A 24,218-nucleotide genomic window follows, 5' to 3' on the forward strand; every position below is an offset into this window, starting at 1 on the left:
AATAAAAACATGAATCATTTTAACCCGAACCAAATATAAAAATGAAAAAAAATAACTTTTTATTTTACTTTATTTATTTCTCTAGCTTGGAAAACTATTCCGACATCATCCGTTGGAGTTTAGACCTGAGGTGGCAGCGACCGGACATACATAACGGGTTCTACGGTCTCAAGAAAAACGTCCTCATGAGAAAAAAGGACGACCCAAATTACGTCATCGATTGGGAGGAACTTACGGAAACCAACAGAAGTGAATTGCTGATGAAGAAAGTGGTAAGTTAGTGTTTGTGTCATATGTTACCGTTTGTGTTATATGTTAGTTTCACAAAAACACATGTCTTATGTTATACAATATTGTAGGAGAAGGTGGGACATATTTTCAATCTATTTTTTCGTCTCATTTAGTAGACATTTAGAGAATTATAAAAATATATCCTCACGCCTCCTATAGACGGTTGTTAATTGTTTAAAACACGATCAGGATAATTGGATATTATGTGCTGAAGGTGCCTTTCTCCTCCCTACTATATTATGTGCACACACTTTTCTAAACGAGGCGATCGCCTAACGTGCATGTGTAGTTATGTGTGTGTGTGCAGCTCTATCCTATACCATAGTGTATTAATATCATCGGTTTTAACTACAGGAAGAAGACGATTCCGCCTTCAACCCTGAAATTACGGGGCCATGGATGAAACGATGGGACATAGTTCACCATAATCGTCATACTGAAAATTTTAATCGACACAAAGATTTGTTATCGAGTTGGAACAAAGCTTAATGATTTTCATTCTATTCTATGTGGGTGGAGTCGTGTGGATGGCGCTCCATTGGATCTTTAATCTTGGTTGGAGTTGCCCCATTATCTTAACCGTATCTAATTTTTGTGCTCAAATTTATTTAAAATATTCCATTTTAAATGTACATTGTATGTTGCCATTAACTACGTTTATATTAGAATTGTGTTTTCAATAAATAATTGGGGTGTGCTTACGGTATTCGTAAACGACTTTCGTATCATCTGTTCTTATGTTTCTCATGTGTTGATTTTTTGTTGTTTTCGTTTTCCACGAGATTTCAATTTTGATGTTGTTGTTGCGTCATTTAGGTTTCCAAACTGCAAATTTATAATAAAGCTGAAGTGAAGGTAGCGAAATATTATTAAATATTCAGTGAAAGGAAGACATATTTGGCTATGGACACCTCGCGTACTTTGCTAAAACATCTAAACGACAAGTTAAACCCTCTTGGAATGGAAGTCTATTTATTCAAAGTTTCATGGTACAACGAAACAGTTCGTCCGTGTTTTAAACTCCCATATGCAGATAACGTTATATGTGCCGTAGTTCTAACTGTCCCGGCGTTTTTCGAAAGCGCATTTCTGCCCAACGTGGAAAATTTATTGGCGCAAAAGCAGACGAAGGATCCAATCGATGAATGCATTGCGTTCCATTTAAACGAGACTGTTTCTGGCTTGAACATTGGTGGTATAACCATTATGTATGATTATGAAATATTACCAAACCGGAGACCTAAAGTGTTGGTGCAAACTGCAGCTCACGTGGCAGGTGCTGCGTTTTACTATCAGAGGGAGCATGTATTAAAACCTTCAGTTGAATTTAACAAGTTAGAACCATCATCTCATTGTGATGCTGCAGGTGACCGTAATCAAAATAAAGGACACTGCAGGGATAGTTGCAATGCTAAAGAGGGTACATCAGGTTCTATTGACCCTTGGGGCGGAAAAAGAAAAATTTACGGCGTTTGCGTTCATCCCAAATATGGTGGTTGGTTTGCAATAAGAGCAGTTCTTGTGTTCACTGAGTTAGAAGATGCTAACCTCACAAAACTAGAGCCAACAGATTGTGTAAAGACAAGAACTGAAAGAATTGATCTATTGGAGAAATTTAATGGGAATTGGAAAGACTCAACTTATAGAGATGTAATTCAAGTGAAAGAGAAATATAGCGAACTTCAAACACTATATTTTCTAACCCTTCCTAAAGATCGAATGAAACTTTTACAGCAAATTGTGAATAACCAAACAGTGTAATCATAGATATCAAATAACTATATTCTATTTTATAAACTGCAAGTGATAATAGTTTGCACAGACAAATACTACAAGCCTACTATTTTATTAATTTATGTTTTGGACCAAATCTGGTTCTTAAAGGACCTCAACCATACAGAATAAAAACGATTCAAAAGAATTTAATATATAAACCCCCTTAAATAAATATTTGTGGTTTATGGTAAAAAAAAAACATAATTTTACCGCTTGAATATTATACACAAAATTCTTGTGCTGTTACTAGTTTTATACGTGTTTACAATTTGTTGTTTGTACCAAGTTTCAAACATGGATTCCCATTAATTTATTTAAATATATTTCTAATTAATGTTAATATGATGTTTGTTATTGTTATTTAATTCTAAACTTCTATGCACCAGACATCAGTATAAATATTCAGAATTACCTGTTCTTACAGAAGCACTTTAATTAATTTCTGGCAATCGAATAAAATGCAGCATAGTTGATGCTGGTATGAGAACTATGGCTCTCCGTTGTCACTTAGGTTCAAATAAACAATTCCAAATACTGCGAAGTAATATGAATTTTGCAAGAACTGTCACGCACAGTAAACAATGTCTTAATGGCTTGTTACAGAACCATACAAGGACACTTCATATTTATTCCAACTTGCAACAATCAACTATAAATGGAAAACATGATATTGGCCACTTACACAAAACGCATTTATCACAAACTAGACTCAAACATAAAGTGCTTGGTAATTCATTTACCAATTCCTTGCTTTTTAATCCTTCAAAGTCAAATTGGAATTTTAATCTGACAAGAAGTTTTGCGAATTTTTCCTCCTCTTCAAGTGGGAATAATGAAGATGATGGCAAAGAAGACGATGATGATAAGCCTGTTACCAATGAGAATAATGAACAAGAAGGTATTTATGTTTGTGTTATGTGAAGTATTGTCAATCACACAGGAAAACAATCATGTTGTTCCCATGTCACGCAAGGAAGTTTTTTGAGGATGTTTTTTATCTCTAGTTAACCATTTGTGTTTATTGTTATTCTGGTATAAATAGGTAAGTTTCTTTCTACTGTAAGTTGAAATTTTATTACACTGTTTCGATTGTTTCTTAAATTTTTTGAACTTTTTAGCAAATTTTTTTTTGCTGGTTTATGTATATTAGTCCTGTTTTCATCTAACTATGCTTTATTACTCCAGCAGTTGAGCAAGAGGAAAATAAACGTCCAGAAGTAATTTACTCAGGGTTGGGGAACTCTAACTCAGTAGCTTTGAGTGCGTTAACCGTTCCTGACAATTTTCCAAATGTTCCAATTATTGCTGTGAACAGGAACCCTGTGTTTCCGAAGTTTATTAAAATGATTGAGGTGAGAATTGTCTTCAACCAACGTTATAATAGATTCTTTATGTTTATTTTCTTTGCCTAAAATCCAAATTTGACAATGACATATATATATAAATTAAAATACAAGTTTTCTGATTATTTCATTAAATTTCGAATGGCATCAAAAAATCCAATACACTTGTTAATGTCTCATTACTTCTCAAACCATTTTGTTGTCCCCTTTAAAATTCCAAAGCTGTATATTTTGTCCCTTTAAGTTGTATGTTTGTCTCCCCTTTAAACTCCTTAACTTTGACCCCATTGTTTTTTTTGTATATATGTTTTCAATGTTTTATTCTATGAGTATATAACCTAAGCTCTGTGGGGTTTTTGGGATCTTCTTGAACTGAGTGACGGTGAGACTTTCTACACTCTTGTAGCAAATTTTCCCAAAAATAAATGTCTGATTGTTTCCGCAGATAAAAGATCCGAAATTAATGGAAGTTCTAAGAAGAAAGATTTCTCTCTCTCTTCCATATGCTGGTGTCTTTGTGAAAAAAGATGACAATAATGAAGTGGATGTTGTGGATGATCTGGAGCGTGATCTTTACTCCGTGGGAACCTTCGTGCAGATCCATGAGATGCACGATATGGGCGACAAAGTTAGAATGATAGTAATGGGACATAGGAGGTAGGGTTGGTTTGAATCATGCTTTTAAGACAAAATATTACTTCTTTTGTGCTGTTGTTGCTGATATATATTTTATAGTAAATAGCTCTACACATAAAAAAATGTTGGTTTAGTAAAATTTAATTAAAAAAATGTCCGTCTTTTCCCACCCAACTATATAGGTGTCCATCTTCATCCATCCTACTATATATAAGATTACGTTATTGCAATATATAGGATTTATAATATTTTATATTTTAGTATATATAGCGGGGGAAGGTGAGACACCTTTTCATTCTATTTGTTTGTAAGGTGTCCTGTCTTTCCCCACCCTACTATATCATATATAATATTTATTTTTCCAAGGATCAAGTTATGTGAGGCCATGAGCATAGAAGAAGACATCCTTATTGATCAGAAGCCGGAGGATGAAGGATCAAAGAAAGAAGACAAAAATGAAGTGAAGCCAAATGAGGAGAATCAAGTCACGAAGGGAATATTGATGGGAAAAGTGGAAAATATTCCAAACCCCGAGATTCCCACTTCAGAGGATGTAAGATAATTAGATAATATTGAATTCTATTTTGTAAAAGTATAATTTTTGGAAAAAGAGTGTAAAATTTTAATTACAATTTGTGTAGGGAAAAGTGAAAATTTGTTGAAAAAGATTTTAAATTCTATTTTGTGTAGGAACTCATTCACTAGATTTTGCATAGAAAAAGTGTAAATTAAAAAAAATAAAGTTGCTTAAAATTTTAAATTTATTTTTTTGTAGGAATTTAGTTGCTATGAATTATTGTTTACTGTGCAAATCACCCATGCTAAAGAATAACTAACTTTTGTCTGTTATGTTAAATGTTTTCTGATTGTGAAGAAATGTGTACACTTAAGTTAAAAAAAATGTAAAAACCAGCCATGTTGAACAGAATATTACTATTTCTGATTGTGATCTACTTTTTGGCTGATCTCAATTTTCTTTTCGAAACTATAAGTTGTATTTATAGATCAAGGCACTAACTGCTGAAGTTGTGAAGACAATCCGGGACATTATTTCTCTCAATCCTTTATACAGAGAATCAGTGGCTCAAATAATACAGGTAAACATCTTAAATTAATTGCAAGTTTGTTTTTCAAAAGCAGTTTCATCTCCTCAAACTTTGGTGGTACCTTTGGATCACATTTGAGCATCTTTATCTGCACAATCTTCCATTTTCTGTTGGTATGAGCGTTTAACACTGCTGGGTTTAATAGTGAAGAAAAACACGTTTCTTAAATCCATACCATGGTTGCCTCATATTTTTTATCTTTTTCCAATGTATGAATAGTGAATATGTATGTGTGTGTTTTACCACAATCCAAATTCCAAATTATCAGCTTTCCATATATTAACCATTTGGTAAAAAATCAACAAAATAGAAACATTTCCCAACTAACAAAGTTATTTTATCGATAAATATCACCTGAGTTCTAAATAACCAGCTGTTAATATAGAATTATCATCGAATAAAAACACGATGAAAAATATATAAATATAAATATTTCCTAATTAACAAATTTTTTTGTCGATAAATGTTAACTAAATATCTTTCTAGGCTGGACAGCGAGTAATGGACAACCCCGTGTACTTAAGTGACATGGGAGCAGCACTGAGCAGCGGCACAACAGATGAACTACAAGATGTATTAGAGGAAATGAATGTAATTAATTATAATTTCTAGCTTATGTTTTGTTTTGGTAATTTGTATGGCAAGCAGACAAAGTAAATTGCTTTATTGGAGGTTCTTGTCGTAGACCTGGGATGCAGCTTAATTTGCTATCTTTGTCAAAATTTATTTATTTTTAAATATCCTGTTTTTTAATTCTTTTCCTTTTCCCCACCCACTTTTCATCACCTGTCTCTTGTTTTTAAATCATATTTTTTCTACTTAACAAGTCAAGTTTTTAGGATCCTTTTATTAGTAACAACTTGTCATGGTTTAGGTAACGGGCCAATTCTGGCCTAAATCCCAGGTCCTTGACAAGGACCTCACCCACATAGAATAGAAATCGCCCTAATGTTATTAGTAAGCCTGTGTAACCCAAAATTATATATTTAATGAATTTATACCATAAATAAGGCGCACAAGTTTCCTAAACTTTTGTTCCCATCATCTAGGTAAGAGAGAGGTTATACAAATCGCTTTCGTTGCTTAAGAAGGAACTCGAACTAAGTAAGTTGCAGCAAAGACTTGGCCGAGAGGTTGAGGATAAAGTGAAAGCCACACACAGGAAATATATGTTGCAGGAACAACTAAAAATCATCAAGAAAGAACTCGGTAGGATATGAGTGAATGTAACTTATTTATCCTCGCGTGCCTGGAAAAAGACAGTTATTATAACAAGGGTATTCGGTTTCAGACACTCGTACCCGCTTCGTATTGAGTGCTTATACTTATAAGCTACCATATAAATATGTTTTCTAATAGTTGAACCACTGTGTCATGCACGCCGGGTGGAGCTCTGCTATCTCCATCTTATATAAGTTTTTTGAAATTCATAAATCTGTATTTGGCCCTAAACTCTAGTTTTACTTTCCCAGGTTTGGAAAAAGATGACAAAGACGCGATCGAAGAGAAATTTCGATCTCGATTAAAAGAACTGACTGTACCACAACATATACAAGAAGTCATTGATGAAGAATTGAATAAACTTGGTTTCCTTGACAACCATTCATCTGAGTTTAAGTATGTTGTAGTTGAGTATTTTTTATATTATTTCTGGTGCCACGGCAAAGTGGTTAGCGCGCCTGTTCCTAACCCAAAGCTAATGGGTTCAAGGCTCGTCGCTTCTTTTTGTCTTTGGGCAAAGACACTTAACGGCAATTGCTCCAACCTAGTGATCACTAGTGGGACACACATAATATCCTGATTGTGTTTTAAACAATTAACAACGGTCTTTCGGAGTCGTGAAGATTTGGTTTTATAATTCTTTAAATGTTCTTTACCTACTACCAAATGGAAAGAGAAAATAGAACGAAAACGTGTCCCATCTTCCCCCCACCCTACTATACTAAATAAAACATATTATATTTCCAGTGTAACACGAAACTACTTGGATTGGTTAACTTCCATACCATGGGGAAAATCAAGTGAGGATAACGTGGATATAAAGAAAGCAAAAGAGGTTTGTTTATTTAGGTGGTGATTAAGGAGGTTTTTATGCCAAACATATGTAAACACAAGAGGGAAGCATCTGACCTTGAGATGTCAAGGGAAGATCTCCCATCCATACCATTAGCGCCCCTTTCACCTACCTTTGGGAAAGTAGCAGGCTTCAAAAAAATGATGAGGTTTATGAGGTAGCACTACAGGTGTTGGTGGTATTGGCCGATTCTAACCTAAGGACCCATAATATGCCATGCCTAAGGGTCCCCACCATGCTCTCTATATACAGTAGGGTTTTCTCGTTCAAGTTTGTAGTAAACGAAGAAAACCCAAAAAATATAAAACCGATCCTTACGACTCCCATAGACTGTTGTTAATTGTTTAAAACACCATCAGAATATTTGGATATTTAGTGCTGTGTCCCGTCTTCCCCCACCCTACTATATATAGAGAGACATAGTAAAGTAAATAGTGATTCAATTAGATCCTCGAAAACGATCACTTTGGAATGGATGACGTTAAGAACCGTATCCTTGAGTTCATAGCTGTCAGCATCCTCCGATCCCATACTCATGGGAAGATCCTTTGCTTCCATGGTCCTCCAGGTGTTGGGAAGACAAGCATAGCGAGATCAATCGCTCGTGCTCTTAATCGAGAGGTTAGTGGATGTTGAGATGATGGGGTAATCCAATATTTGTGTTTCTGCTCTAATGGATGAGGTCGAGGTTCTACAAAGTTGTTCATGTTGCAAAGTTTCCTGTCTTTGACTAATCTACCACAAACTTTAATATTAGTATGTACTTAAGTAAATGGGGGAAGTGCTATAAAGTTGTTTATTCAGTCTTGATTTTCTAATCTTGACTGCAGCTTTTATCTTTATCCAAACACAGAGAAAAAATGAAAATGAATTTGATGGGGTAACGGGCCAAGCCTGTACTAAATCCTAGCACCCATGACGTACCACGCTGCGGGACCTCACCCATATATACAATGTTGGGGAAATGGGCCAACTCTGGCCTAAATCCTAGGACCCATGGAGTGCTTTGCTCTATGACCTCACTAATATAGAATGAACCTTCTTTAATATTGCTCCTCATCTGATACAAACCCTTTCCTCAGTACTTCAGGTTTAGTGTTGGAGGAATGCATGATGTTGCGGAGATTAAGGGACATAGGAGGACATATGTGGGTGCAATGCCTGGAAAGATGATACAGTGTTTAAAGAAGACAAAGACGGAGAATCCACTTGTGTTAATAGATGAGGTAAGTCTCTAAATGGTGCTGACTTCCCATGGGGTGAGAGGGATAACATAATACGACATTTAGGTTTAATGCACCTGAATGCAACTTGTGTTATACTCACATGGTGGGGCAGCGATATTCGTAATAACACGGTTGTTATTTCGTACATCCCGTGCACACTTACAAGTATTTTCTGCATGACAATTAGGCTGACAGTTTAGACAACCCATTAAAAGCAATTGCTATTTAACAACTGTCATTGCCCCCCAACGCAAGATTTAATGAGTTAAATTTATTCATATATTCCAAAGTCAAAAAAATGAATAGATTACATTCATATACCATAAACAAGCCACCCCATTCCCACCACAGGTAGACAAGATAGGCAGAGGATACCAAGGTGATCCTTCATCTGCTTTGTTGGAACTTCTCGACCCCGAACAAAATCATAACTTTCTGGATCATTACCTGGATGTTACTGTGGACTTATCAAAGGTAAAAATACCAACGTTCACACTTATAAAAATACATCACCACTTTATTCTATTTTATCGCTTCCATCACAGCAATCAAGCTTAACTAGTATGCAAATAATACAAAAAAGTTATCAAAGGAATGCATGAATGTTGCTTGTTTTATCCTTGTGTGGGCTGAAAACGACAGTCGTTATAACACAGGTGTTCTGTTTAATTCACCTCGTGCATGCTTACGAATGTATAGTATGGTGGGGGAAGATGGGACACCTTCAGCACATAACATCCAAACATCCTGATCATGTTTTAAACAATTAACAACAATCTATGAGAGTCGTGGGGATACGGTTTTATAATTTATTGAATGTTCATTGTTTAATACCAAATGGGATGAGAAAATAGAATGAAAAGATGTCCCATCTTTCCCTGCCCTACCATTTGTTACTTTGTGGGTGAAGGTAAAAACACAGTTAAAAAACAGTCGTAATTCACAATAGCTGTAATAAACTGTGCGAATTTGCCCCTGATGTTTAGTAATTTATATTTATTGACCTCATACGTTGTAATGTTTAGTTATTGCCGTTTTGAATTACCAGGTGTGACCTTTTAACCTTACCACCGCAGTTTTGGCGCCTTTGGCTGGTTTTAAAATGCTGCACCTTTTTTCATTGCATTTACATTTGGATTGAATGCAAATAGGAAATTTGAATACAACAGTTGACCACATTCTCCACCTGTATCAATTATGCAAGCGTAGCTTATTATAATTATGTCACTCCATATTTAAAGCCATGTTTGTCGTCCCTTGAGCATTGAATGCAAATTTATAAACACATAATTCAACATTGCTTGTAATTCGACATTGCTTTTATTATTTAAATTATGAATGAATGACGCTTGTTTATCTTTACATGCCAGAGTAATGGCAGTCGTGAGGGTTAGTTAGGGTAATGCGAGTGTTCTGTTTCATACATCTCGTGCTCACTTACAAGTTACCACGTATGTAACTTATTTATCCTCGCATGCTAGGGCAATTGCAGTTGTTAAAACACGTTTTTTCTGTTTCATACATATTGTGCCCTTGAATGGCCACGTATGTAACTAACCTCGCATGCAAGGGCAATGACAGTCGTTACAATACGGGTGTTTTGTTTTATACACCTCGTGCCCGTGAATTACCACATATGTAACTTTGTGTATGGTTTCCTAAGAACACATTCCCCGCGCTTATAGCAGCGTCGAGCAGACGCGCTAACCAACAACGCCGGACAATTTACTTAACAGTTCTTTTGGCCCTGCCGCCCCAATTACAATTATAACCCTTCTACTTATTAACGCAGGTTCTCTTCATATGCACAGCCAACGTACTAGATACAATACCAGATCCACTTAAAGATAGAATGGAAATGATTCAAGTGTCAGGTTACGTCGCCGAGGAAAAAACGGCGATTGCCCGGGTAAGGTTGGTATATAGATAACAAGGCTACTGTACGGATGTGCAATGTTTGTAACAGTTGGCTAAGAAACATTGGTTTTAATAAATAAAAAAAAAACTTAAAACATTATTTCAAAAAATTTCAAAAATAATTGTTAAAAAAATCAAAATCCGTCACGTCTGAACAGTTTTTTGTCACAATAGGCAACACATAAAAATCGCCCCGAAAACATTCAGATTAAGCGATCTGGTGATACGAAAACGTAACAAACAAAAATCAAGTCCAACCAATAGTTGTATTAGAGAAATATACTTTGCCTGAATGGTATCGTCAGTCTCTTATTAAAATAGAACCCGAAAAACATCAAAGTGAGTATATTTTCAAAGTTTCATGTTTTATTAGAAATACCTGATCCCACAAACCCATGAGCAATGCGGTCTCAACGAGGACAAAGCGTTTGTAGAGGACGAAGCGTTGGACCTTCTTATTAAGAATTATTGTCGTGAAAGTGGAGTACGTGGCTTGCTACAACAAATAGAAAAGGTAAAATAATCTGTTATTACAGTAACGTAGTACTGTGGGGGGAAGACGGAACACCTTAAGCACACAATATCCAGATATCCTGATCGTGTTTTGAACAAGTAACAAGGTCTATGGGAGTCGTGAGGATACGGTTTTATAATTCTTTGAATGTTCTTTGTTTACCATCAAATGGATCGAAAAAAATTATGAGATGTTGCCCCATTTTTTAATTTTGGAACCAACCACGCATTTATATTCAAATATACTTGTATGTGTATCGTCGTATATTCCAGATCCACCGTAAAGCTGCATTCAAACTTGTAAACGAACAATCCGAAGATCGTGTTGTTGTTAACCAATCAAATCTAGAGGATTTCGTGGGGAAACCCCCGTTTACGTCAAACCGCATGTATGACGTCACGCCACCAGGTGTCGTCATGGGGTTGGCTTGGACGGCTATGGGTACGTAAGTTTATTTTGGGTGAAGTTGTGCAAAAGTTGATGATTATTTAACGCATATTTATGTTTGTATGGGGTTTAGACTGTAGTGTGAAGTCATGCTCGTTTATGTTAAATATAACCATGTCTTCATGACTAAGAGGAGAGTCCGTAATAGTTAAAACGACCAATACGAAATATGGGATATTATGTGGTGGCGGTATCCATCTTACACCACAGAGCGCTGAATACGGGCCTGCAACACCTGCGCGCAGGCCCTCATTATTGCCACGGCACCCATGTAGACTGTAATTATAACAAGTCTTGTACATCGCTTTTCTTAAGCGAATTTCAAACTCCAGACTACGTGCAGACAACTGTGGGTCACAGCACCATATACCATAGTACGTGCAACCACATTGGGTTTAATGCAAAATCAAACTACTGTCTTGTTGGTTTGATTAAGCTATTAATCCTCTGAATAATTCATGTAGGATTCTCGCGCCTTCTATCTTGGCTAATTCACTACGTTGACTAATTACTCGGCCAAATTTCCCACAATTTCGTGACTGAATCACGCATGTCTTGGCCAAGGTTCATTTCCGCAAAACAACTTCATCATCACAAACAATATTTTGCACAATCAGCAAATTTCACTTCAAAGCCGCTGAGGTGTTTATGGTTTTTAAACCACGATAAAATAAACGTTAATAAAGTACTGTGGGGTAGAATGGGACACCCGTAGCAAATACTATTCACATATCCTGATCGTCTTTTAAACAAATAACAACGGTCTATGAGAGTCGTGAGAATATGGTAATTAAACCGTCAAGGGGTGGGGGAAATGGGACACATTTTCATTCTATTTTCTCGTCCCATTTTGTTCTAAACAAAGAACATTCAAGAATAATATAAAACCGTTTCAATTGGTTTACACTGTTTCGAAAACACATCACCCGCGCCATTGTTTAACAATGTCTTGTTAAAGCCCTGACAGACTCAATAAAGAAATTCAAACAGTGTTTGATCCAGCAATCGAACCTAAATGCCACAGTTATCCTTTATCCCAAACCGGGTCCCTATACGTCTTAACAGCTGCGTGAATGTCATGGCACTGTACCATGTGTATTATCGATTGAACATCCGTAAACAAGCAAAGGTAAACGATTGCGGTCAAAAACAGCTGCTTAGCGAACCCAGAGTGTAGGAAAAGATACAAAATGACCGAACGTTAAAACGATCTTTTCATTAATGTAAATTTAAAATATTTCATGTAAATTTTTTAAAAATTTTTAGCCTTTTTTTATCTCAAAGTAGATTGCGGGAAACGGGTTAAAACTGTATACACACAAACTATTTAACGTTTTCCAAAGTCAAATCATACATTTTCTTATCATATCTTACTGTTAATTTTTTTTTAACTTCGTGCTAATTTTCAGGCGGCTCGACTCTTTACATCGAGTGTTGTGAACGTAGCAGGCGTGACGTCAAAGAAGGTGGTGACGTTACTGTGGAACTTACTGGAAGACTTGGTGACGTCATGAAAGAATCTGCGAGGATCGCGTCAACTTTTGCGCGAAGTTTTCTTGCAAGAAAGAAGCCGGAAAACCATTTTTTCGATGGAGCTAACCTGCATTTGCATGTGCCAGAGGTATGTTTGCCATGTTTCGTGATTACTAATATATTTATAGTAATGTGGGCAGTGGCGCAGCCAGGGGGATTAGGGGGTCGCGACCCCCACCTTTTAAAGAAAAAAAAAAAATAATAATGATAATAATTCTGATTAACCCCCCCCCCCCCCCTTATTTTTTTGGCTGTGCCACTGACTGTGGGGTAAGATGGATGCAGTTTACCCATTTTATCTCATATTTATTCGTGTTTTACCAATTAACAACGTTCTCGTAGAGTCGTGAGGATACTGTTATATAATTCTGTAAATATACAGTAGTGTATATGAGTAAAACAGGACACCTTTAGCACATAATATCCAACATTTCCTCGTCGTGTTGTACCAATTAACAACGATCTTTTCGAGTCGTGAGGATACGGTAATATAACTATGTAAATATTTGTTTCTGCCAAATGTGACGTTAAAACAGAATGAAAACATGTCTCATTTTACGTTCTTACCCCAACCTACTATACGTGTATCATAGGGTCGCCTGTATAAAAGACAATCTATATAGTAGGGTGGAGGAAGATGGGACACCTTTTCATTCCATTTTCCCGTCCAATTTGGTAGTAAACAAAGAACATTCAAAGAATTATAAAACCATATCCTTACGACTCCCAAAGACTGTTGTTAATTGTTTAAAACATGATCAGGATATTTTGCTATTATGTGTCAAAGGTGTCCCATCTCCCCCCACCCTACTATACCTTTAATATTGCACCCAATCGGCTCGATTCTCGATTTAATATTGTACACACTTACAGCTTAAACGAACCATAACAACCGCAAACAGCTTTACCAACAGATAACAGAAGTTATATTTGTTTTCTATGTCATACACGTATATAATATACCATTAGTGTTGTGTTAAAATATGGTAATGTCGCTATAAGTGCGTATAACGTCAGCTGCCGAGATACAAACGTGATTCCCCATGTCCCAATATCAAAGTTACCATAATGTGTTTTACGCACTGTGTGACTCACTGGCTTTGATAACCTCTGCCAAATCTAATTTTCCAATTACCGGTTCAATAATAAAAACCCAACAGTTTATCGCCCCTAAGGTATAATAAGTCCCCACTGTTTTAAGTCCCTAATACCCTATATCCCAGGGCGCCACTCCCAAGGACGGCCCAAGTGCTGGTTGTACAATGGTCACGTCCCTACTTTCCTTAGCCCTTAATCAACCCATAAGACAAGATATTGCGATGACTGGCGAACTGTCGCTCACAGGCAAGGTACTTCCTGTTGGTGGAATTAAGGAGAAAACGCTGGCGGTAAGTCGAATTCCTAACGCTATTGGTTGTGTTTGCTCCGTATGTTGAATCGATTGGAGTCAATAGAATGTTCGTAATCTTGCCCTGAGCCGTCACCGGAATGTATTTTGCGTCGGCGACAGATTGCAATCGAATTGAGGTGTTGCTGGGGCGCAAAACAACCGATAAATTGCACTTGATGCAATTTCCGAAAACCGCTTTTTAATCCATCACCTCGACGTCCGCAGGCGAAGCGGGCGGGGGTTAGCTGTCTCATATTCCCGCGGGAGAACGCAAAGGACTTCAACGACCTCGCTGAGTACATCAAAGCTGGCGTTGAAACCCACTTCGTGGAGCATTACTCTGAGGTTTTTGAGATTGCTTTCGGACAACCCATCAGCTAATCCACGCATGTAGCAACCGACTTTACCACCCAATGTGTTAGAGCGTCATCTGTGGAATATTCTCAAAGGAGAAACATCAACTTCGAACCTGAAATAAAAGAAATCTTCTAATCGATACAAAACCATTGTCGTCTCGTCTTCGCCTGATCTCTAAATTTCTCTGTTAAATGTCACCTGTTCCATCCTAAGCTTTAATTCGTAACCTGTCGGGTTAAAAACTTGACTCTTGCATCAAATTCACGCAGTGTAAAGTTAGTTGAATAAAACATGAATATTTTATTTTAACCAACGGTCTTTGACGTTAAATTTTAATTACAAGTGAAAGTTTGAAACTTAGATTAAAACTCTTTTGACAGATAATCCAACACTTAGAAAATAATTTTCATAGACACTAATATTCTATAGTGGGGTAAGATGGGACACCTTCAACATCCAATAAATATTCTGATGCGTATTTTAGCAATTAACAACGGTCAATGGGAGTCGTGAGGGTACGGTTTTATAATTCTTTGAATGTTCTTTGTTTTCTACCAAATGGGACGATGAAATAGAATGAAAAGGTGTCCCATGTTCCCCCAGCCTACTATATATAAACATTGGCAACTATAATCGATTGGTCGAACAGTCTGTTCGTTTATATTATGTTTTACGAAGGAAAGCGGTTAATATTGTAACACTTATCGGTCAAATGCTCTCCCCACATAATGCAAAACCAATAAACCGCTCAACTGTAAGCAGTCTAATTTATTTCAGTGACTTCACTGTTAAGTACCTCAATGTAGGTTTAAATTCAAGAATCATGAAATCGCAAATCAATATATCTGCATTCGCATATATATGCGTCCTTGCAATCCGGTTAAAACCGGTACAATCCTGTCCGCACCGGTTTAACCGGTATTTAGTTGATTCCATCTACTTCTGCGTCTCTTGTCTCGGATGGAATAAATAAAGAAATTACTTTCCGTGGCTCTTCTTGATGCCGCTAAGGAAACGACTCCACCTTCGCTTTGTTCAGGGTTTCAAACCAAGCTGCTCGAGCTACAGTGTTGTAGGGGTCAAGGGTTGTCCTCACACAACGTACGAGGTGAACCATTAGGAAAAGCAGGAGGATAAACAACATACAATAAACTATTGTCTCTTCCACCATAACAGTTGGGACCGTAATATGTTCAGCTGAGTTACCAACTGTATTGGCGTTGTCGAGCTTGGGGAAAAATGGGAAATCCGATGGTATTTGAGGCAATGGGTCGAACTGTCCCGGGTTCCCCGCCAAAGGGTCTTTTGTTGTTGCTGCATTATTTTCAAAATCTTTGCCCGCATCTCTTATAATACTTCTCAGACTCGAAACCGAGGATGAAATTGAAGTATTGACTTTTTCCAGCAGCGCTCTCCCAGGGGGTAATATCATCACTACAGTGTGGTTCAGCAATATTCACAATTTAAATTCGTTACAACCTAAAATCAAAACAACATCAATGATATATATATATTTGCAATCACAGCAACATAATGACTTATTTCAGTTTTCTACGTGATTAATTGCAATTAGTAAGCCAACTCTGGCCTAAATCTCAAGTCCCATGACGTGCTACGTTGTAGGAACTCACCAACGTAACCTAGACCTTTAGAATTCTTACCTGGCCCAAAATCTAACTGCTTTCGAGCTATTCTACCCAACATAGTACACGCTAATGCATTAGACACCATACATACTTCAGTGTGTGGCCGTCCATTTACATGCAACTGTTTGATCGATGGAGGCAAAACATATTAATCAGTAAGCAAAAATTAATTGCGACGCTTCTATTGATTAATGTTGAACAATAACGTTAACGCGCTTGGCTGTTTTGTTCAACTGCTCGCCAACGTGGCCACGAGTAAAGTGTCGTGTTCTTGGCCGAGCTGCTCCTTATATAGCCTAAACACGATGACGTCACAATATGGTTTGTTGGCTTGCTAATCCTTAGTGTTTGTAAGGAAACGTTAAATAATTCAGCAATATAGTCATCCAAAGCTATGCGGTTGCCCAGAAAAATATTGCACACGGAGATAAGTAATTATCTTTCTAATAAGATCGTGTGGCGAGGCCCAAACCTTCAAACCTACGTTATTATGGCCGCTATCGATAAGCAGATCTAATATGCCGTAAACTTTCCCAATATTATCCGTTCCATCTTCCCTTGTACGTTGTGCTTACATAAAGAATATTAATGAGCATACTTAGGTTTTAATAATCAATTAAGTCCTTGGCGGCCACGCATTCATGTCTATTTACTTTAATACGTCTACGTGCATCCAACTTATACTTCGTATTTAAGATTATTGTGTCTTAATCATGTTACAGTAGATTGGGGTAAGATGGTACATGCTTTCATTCGCCTTTTATCGTTTACCCCATTTGGTAGTAGACAAGGAATGTTTACAGAATCATGTAACCGTATTCATATTTCCTAACCGTTAGACACGCAACGTTCATAATACTTGATATAACCACTGTCGTCGCCAAGCGAAGATAAACAAGTTACATTTATCATGGCCTACTGATAATAAACAAAGAAAATTTAAAGAATTTTTTTTATGCGAATTGTTCATTCTTTTTTTAGTTTTACTCATTCAATATAGTTGGATGAGGGAAGATAGGCCTTTAGCACATATAATATACTGTGTTTTAAACAATTAACAACGGTCTACGGAATAGTTCTTTGAATGTTTTTTGTTTATGACCAAATGGAGCGAAAAATAGGATGAAAGGTGTCCCATCTTCCCTCACTCTACTATATATTCAAAACGATTCGCATATGACCAAATAAGTCTCCACAAGCTAACGTAACGCTGCACCAGACGTATCTGTTCAGTGTACAGTTTGACACATAAACCAAAGCTACTCCTTTGTCTTTTTTTCACTTGACACTCAGTCTCAATAGAGTAACCATCAAACCACCACGCCTCTGCAACAATTTGTTGCTGCTTATAATGAATATTGTTTTAAATGTACTTACTGAGCAGAATGTTTTTCACAAAAGAGAAATCCAAGCCTTTCTCGACATAAACCTCCTTAAGTGCTACTAAGGCTTATGTTATTATGAGCCGGATTTTATCCCATAGCCTTGCAATTCTATCCTGCCTACATTTTGAAAGCAAATTTATATTCCATGTATCAACTGTCATGTGTTTTTGTCAGTACAGTCTACCAAGCCAACGGTTCTAAAAGTCCCTAAAATCATGCCACTGTTTGATTTTCTAGATCCGTTTACACAACACCAAATTTTTAAACTTCTCATGCAATACAAGCTTCAACAGCGTATGTTAAAATTATTTCATAAATTCCAACTTAAATTTAGATACTCTCACTATACACACTTGAGTGTACTTTGTGGTACACAGTCTGTGAATCATTCCACAGCCTACCATATATGCTTCACTGAAGCTGAATAAGCGAACCACTGCCACTAGTTGCTGCCTCTCTCTCAGATAAAATCAGATAATCGTCGAAGGCGATTCGTCACTCGTTAACTTTCCTTTATCGATCCAAATGCGATGGAAATTTTCACCAAGAAGTAACTAACTCGTTTCGTAACCTTTGACCCCTGTAAAAGGGCAACTTCCGCTGCCTTGCTTATACTTGCGCAGGGGGTTGAAATAAAACATAGAGCGTGGTATTTAGCTTACTACGTTAATAGTTTATTGTAGGTTGGGGTAAGATGGTCCATGATTTTATTCTCTTTTTATCAGACGAATTATTGGCAAAAATAAAATATTTTTAGAATTATATAACCGTATTCTTACTGCTCTAAAGTATCATTGTAAATTGTTTAAAACATGAGGAAATATAAACTATTATGTTCTAACGGTATCCATCTTACCCCACTGTCCAACATTGTGCAATCGTTACGTTTTATGTACATAGTAGAGGTTGGGGAAAGATGGGACACCTTTTCATCTCGTCCCATTTAGTAGTAAACTAAGAACTTTAAAGAATCATAAAACTGTATCCTCGCGACTTTCATAGACCGTTGTTAATTGTTTAAAATACGATATAGACCGTTGTTGATTGTTTGAAATACAGAATATTTAGATATTATGTGCTAAAGGTGTCCCGTCTTCCCCCACCCTACTATATGTATATACGTGGCCAGCGACAGTTACGTATCTAGATAGGCCGTTCAATCAACTTGCCAATTCAAACCTTAAACCCCGTTAAAACCTAGAGCAAACGTATGGCTCAGTTATAATTTGATCTAAGAGGCTCCAATTAGTTTGGCTTGAAAGTTGAAATTGGTGTCTGTATAATATCTATCGTATTGACGGCTTGCTATTTTCTCAAGCCCTTTGTGGTTTCATTTAATGTTTATCAACTCCCATGCAACCACTTTGTTACATAATGTAATTTAAGTTAAACGAATAACATTGCTTCCATTTATAATCCCCAGAACCCTGTTTTCTTTAAGCCATAAAATCACGTTTGCAGAGAATTTTATAATTTAAAAACGAATATGATTTTGCGCGATGCTTCTCGTAACGTTTATTCTAAATTTGAAAAAAAATGGATTAAAAAATTTCTGTGATCTAGATCTATCTAACTTTGAGAGACAAAACCCTAAACAGGAAAAACACAATTAGTTATATTGAACGTAGCTGTGAAATGAATCCGATTTTTTAAACAAGCCTTTTATTCTGTCTTATACGAAGTAAACAGAAATGTAATTTACTCGGTGGAAACAGTATATGGTTGTAAAAGCGATCACAAGGCGCCGCCTAGCGGCTGTGTAAAATTAAATATACTAAAGAGCAAATTTACCTCCTGTCGATGTTTTCATATTTTCACTTAACCTAAAAGCGCGCTCTATTGAACCATAGTAGTGTTAACAAAGCAACATAAAATTCTCACCGAATTGAGGTTTTAAAGTGTATTTAAATATTTGTATATTAATGTACCGTATGCTTGGTCGTGTGCGAGGGCACGTAGTTGGGCGGTTACTTGGACAAACAAAGCGTTGAGACGTCGGGAACGCCATGATGAAACCTGCGCAGTTCTACCCACGTTGAGCAAGACTTAGTTAAACATTCACCTCAATTTACGGACGTCGTGTAATCATGTAACAGCCCCAGTTTGATGTGCAGACTGCTAGTTAAGGATTAAAGTTGATTTTCCGTCAATTAAAGAAAGCTTGGCAGTTCTGTGTGTACGTGCGGTTATAGAAAGGCCTGGAGTTGGTAATACGCGATCAAGTTTACCGCCTGTGCTTCTGTAAAGCAATTGGGGTTAATTTAACTTGATTAAAACTCATTATCATTCATCCGTGGATTTACAAAAGGTATTCGCCAAACGTTAACAGTCAAGCTCATAGTTAAGGATATCGTGTTAACCGTTCAAACAGTAATGGGAGTATTGTTGTACACAGCAGGTAAAAGTATTAAGGTAAGGTGTAAATATTGAACGATTAAGTTTCTAGTTGGTGAAGATTGACCACCTCACTGTATCAGCATATACGTTTAACTTTTTGTACAAAGGTGTTTTTGTGGGGTATGTCAAATAGAAAGAAAGAATAACATTTTAAAAGCTGTGAAAGGGGGTTTAAAACACAGGTATTTTAAATTCAAATGTCGTAGATATTTTAGACAAGTCACAGTCATAAAAAAGATACGTTGTTTTTAGACAGTTTGATGTTGCAATGTTTCTTTTAGAATTTCCAATACTCTGCTCTCTATATAAGAACAAGGTTTGTAAATCGTTCTGCCCATGACGTAACAAACGTTGATTGGCTTTAATCGCGCCAAGGCGAAAACGGGTTTGACGATAAAACTAACGATTACGTTGATGATAATTGGTGGGCTTGGTGTAGAAACCTATTTCATTAGCAGTTTGTTCTCGGCTGGTAAGGACTGCTTTGTGTTGGTATATTTGTATAAAAAGAAAAGTTGATTTAAATGAGGGCTATAGTACAATATGTATACAGTACTGTGGTGTAAGACGAGACACTTTTAGTACAAAATGTCCAAATATACTAACCGGGTTTAAACAATTAACAACGGTGTATAGAAGTCGCATGTATACAGTTTTATAATTCTTTGAATGTCTTTGTTTACTACCAAATTGGGTAAAAAAATAGAATGAAAAAACGTCCCATCTTCCCCCCACACACTATATAGGCAGTATTGAAGCGTTAGCAACTCGAAGGTTAGTGTAAGGTAAGATGAGACGCCTTTTCATTCTCTTACGTTCCATTTGATAGTAAACAAAGACTATTTACCGAATTATAAAACCGTGACTCGGAAAAGGCGTTGTTAATTGTTTAAAACACGATCAAAAAACATGGGATTTAGGTGCTAACTCTATCCCATCTTACCCCACACTACTATAGCAAAGACGCCTGTGTTATTGTTTATAAAAAAAGTTGTTTATAAAGGAGTAAGATGCGATACACTATTACAGGCAGTAATAAAGTAATGAGAATTACACGATTAAGCAGTTAAGTAAAGTCTACGTGGTTTTAACATCGAAGTCCATGCGTATAGTCGGTCCGCTAGAACCCCAAGTACCACTCATGTGTCATTGAAGATCTCACGACAACTAATTTGACGCTGAGACTTACGGTTAAGGTTTAAGGCTGAAGTAGTTTCTTGTACTATGCTGCTGACGTAGCTAATTATTACGATGTAATGTAAAAACTTCGCGTTGCTGCCTGGTATGTGGGATAATATAAACAGAGGTATGCAGTCGTGGTGAGATTCCGGCTGAGTTTGCGATACTTGGACGTATTAGTTTATTGCTTCTCATGAATCAAACTGAGCTATGGTAAGATACCAACGTGTGTGGTCAGGTAACATTGCAAAAAGTTCGTGTCAGATATCTACTCAAGTATTTTAATGCAATAGTAAAACGTGTATGTAGTAAACGCATTGAGAGGCGATATTTTTAGGCGAATCTGGCATGTTTTGCCTGAAATACTCGCTATTTGATTAGGTCGTCTTCTATGCCATGTAACATTAGCTGTATATGTGCCTTCAATGAGGTTATATTAGGTTTAGGTAAGATGGTTCAGGTTCATTGTCTTTTAAACGTCTCATTCGGTAATAAACATATACAGTAGTGCGGGGGAAGATAAGACACCTTAAACACATAATATCCAAATATCCCAATCGTGTTTTAAACAATTAACAACAGTTTATGGAAGTCGTGAGGATACGCTTTTAGAATTCTGTGTATGTTCTTCGTTTACTACTAAATGGGACGAGAAAATAGGATGATAAGGTGTCCCATCTTCCCCCGACCTACTATATTGTGATAATGGTACCATCTACTCGCGGTTCAGAGTCGTATATTTTGTGAAGGCCCAAACACAGTGACGGATGCTACAAGGCAAACATTCGCAGTGAGTGGTTGGTCAACTATGGTAGCGGTCCTTTGATCGGACCCCACAAAACGATTTTTAATGTCATTTTATGAAAGATTTAAATCTGTCATTCGATAACAGATGCCTTTTTGATCGCCCGAAACTTTTAGTGCCGAAAAAGATTTATTGAAAGACAGTTGGAAAGCGTTTGCCTGTCGTGACTTACAGAGCTGTTTTGTACCGATATATAAATTAATGCTGGTAAATAAATAGTATTTTTTACACCAGAATGAGTAAGCGTTTATATGCCCTTTCTCTAAGTTTTTGTACTTTAAAACCGCCCAAAATGATGATTAAGAGTCAATAATATTATTAGGGCGGGAAAGATGGGACGCCTTTACGTTCTATTTTCTCGTCACATTTAGTAGTAAACAAAGAACATTCAAAGAATTATAAAACTATATCCTCACGACTTCCATAAACCGTTGGTAATTGTTTAAAACACGATTAAGGTATTTGGATATTATGGGCTAAAGGTGTCCCGTTATCCCCCACCCTATTTTAAATAAATTGTAAACGTTATACCATAATGAGTTGGTACATCGAATGCACATTTCACCCCTGCCCTATGTTGTTTCACGTTAAACACGCTCCGAACCACGCTGTGGTTTCTGCTTCACTATTTTAATTCCTTAGCGTTGATAAGCAATGGTTGGCTAACTCCTTCTGTCAACATGCAAGACAAACTATTGAAACTTCGATCGGTAATGGTGCATTAAATGGCCCCGCATGCCAATGGTCTAGGCAAACATTGGGATACAGCAGGCGACCGCACTCGTGGGACTTTAATATTAATTCTGTCTCGTAGCTTGATAATTTTTAGCAAGCAATATGAACACGTTTTTTTAGAGTCGTAAGGATACTAATATATATTTCTGTAAATATTCTTTCTTTACTATCAAATATAAATTTAAAATAGAATTATAATGTCTCGTCTTTCCCCATCCTACTATATATACGTTATTTGAAACGGTTAAGGGTTTTAGATACTGTTACTTTGCGTGAGGTATAATCTACGTTGCGGCGGCCTAAATAACTGTTAAGTATTTGTTTAGTAATATTTTTAACCTGTTATATATAAAAGCCAGGACTAAATAACTAAACAAATTTCCCCCAAAATGCAAAATAGTAAATAAATATATGTGAGTGCGAACGAGAGTGGTTTTGGGTGGGACAAATTCGTATATCAGTCTTCATTACCGCGAATAGCCATATTGCATTTGGTAAGCTATATTGTTGTTGCCGCTTTGAGTTCAGATCTCTTGTTGTTTTCATCTAGCGATAAATCGCTTAGGTCTTAAAACCTGTTATTGCTTGGAAATGCCAGATGTGATACGTAACAGAGGCCTCGCCAGCGAAAACAAAGTGATTGTTGAAAAAGGAAATGATCAGACCGAGGTTTCGGAATTTAGAAACAAAGTGTGTCCTGACCGCCAACTTAGTCATACTTGTATTTTTAAAACTTTCTCTTGTTTTTCGCGACTAATTCTTCAGTATCTTAAGCGTGGTCAAAACCTAGTCGTTTATTTCAGCTGCGTGACCTGTATTCGAGACAGTACTTGTCCGTTTCTCAAGTTAATTTCGTATCAAAATTTTAATTAACCGATAGTTTTCATATCACTCTAGACAGCGGTGATACTTGAGCAAAATGCGCGGCTCTGGAACACAAATACACATATCACGGCATGTAAACTATGGCTTAGTCTGACCGCATCCTGGAATTAAAATCGCAACGTACAGTTAACAGCATTCTAGCAATTCCTTAACCTGCACCATGGTATTTTAAAGAAATTGGATATCGAATTATAACACCGAATTTTTACATAATATCTCATATTTACCAATCATATTTTTACAACTATTAACGCTCTTTTATAGTCGTGGGCATATACGGTTCTTTCGTTTTTTTTGTTTACTACCAAAAGGAAATAGATAATAGAATAAAACGTAGTCTCATCTTCCCCTGCTCTACTATATATTTGTTAATAAATTTTGAAACGTCTGATCGCTCGCCCTAAATTAAGCTTATAACATTTTAAAACCAATATAATTCTAACGGTCTAAAATGTGTATTATATTTGAACAGATTTTAAAAATAAACGAAATTAAACGTTCAAATTTCGCTCAGCTTTTGATCTAAGTACCTAATACGTCATACTTGTCCTACAGAGTGACGTCATGAAAGAATTC

General features: G+C 36.6%; 2 protein-coding genes across 3 annotated transcripts; both read left to right on the forward strand.

Moving 5' to 3' along the window:
• The first annotated feature begins 1,069 nt into the window (after positions 1-1,069).
• Positions 1,070-14,919, forward strand: LOC100178941 (lon protease homolog, mitochondrial). Of its 2 annotated transcripts, none has more exons than XM_009860097.3 (18): positions 1,070-2,965; positions 3,253-3,419; positions 3,856-4,067; positions 4,413-4,599; positions 5,051-5,143; positions 5,639-5,743; positions 6,202-6,361; positions 6,625-6,769; positions 7,121-7,208; positions 7,674-7,847; positions 8,309-8,452; positions 8,804-8,926; positions 10,245-10,361; positions 10,743-10,883; positions 11,156-11,324; positions 12,740-12,951; positions 14,087-14,251; positions 14,479-14,919. In XM_009860097.3, exons 1-18 carry the CDS (start codon positions 2,548-2,550, stop codon positions 14,632-14,634), a joined length of 2,976 nt encoding a protein of 991 aa, XP_009858399.1. In that variant the 5' UTR covers positions 1,070-2,547; the 3' UTR covers positions 14,635-14,919. The 2 variants fall into 2 exon arrangements, with proteins under 2 accessions (XP_009858399.1, XP_002131849.1); XM_002131813.5 differs by having other exon boundaries at positions 3,256-3,419.
• On the forward strand, positions 1,195-2,052 carry LOC100181296 (methylmalonic aciduria and homocystinuria type C protein homolog). The gene has a single exon (XM_004225997.1). The coding sequence runs from the start codon at positions 1,195-1,197 to the stop codon at positions 2,050-2,052; it is 858 nt and encodes a 285-aa protein (XP_004226045.1).
• Positions 14,920-24,218: the final 9,299 nt, after the last annotated feature.

Source organism: Ciona intestinalis, chromosome 4 (assembly GCF_000224145.3).
Source record: "Ciona intestinalis chromosome 4, KH, whole genome shotgun sequence".
Lineage (NCBI taxonomy): Eukaryota > Metazoa > Chordata > Ascidiacea > Phlebobranchia > Cionidae > Ciona > Ciona intestinalis.

Excerpts from the sequence above, each read along its gene's own strand:
- LOC100181296 (XM_004225997.1), top strand. The coding sequence starts at position 1,195 with ATGGACACCTCGCGTACTTTGCTAAAACATCTAAACGACAAGTTAAAC.
- LOC100178941 (XM_009860097.3), top strand. The coding sequence starts at position 2,548 with ATGAGAACTATGGCTCTCCGTTGTCACTTAGGTTCAAATAAACAATTC. Across the intron at positions 6,770-7,120 it reads AACCATTCATCTGAGTTTAA|TGTAACACGAAACTACTTGG; the intron begins GTATGTTGTAGT and ends TTATATTTCCAG. Across the intron at positions 7,209-7,673 it reads ATATAAAGAAAGCAAAAGAG|ATCCTCGAAAACGATCACTT; the intron begins GTTTGTTTATTT and ends TGATTCAATTAG.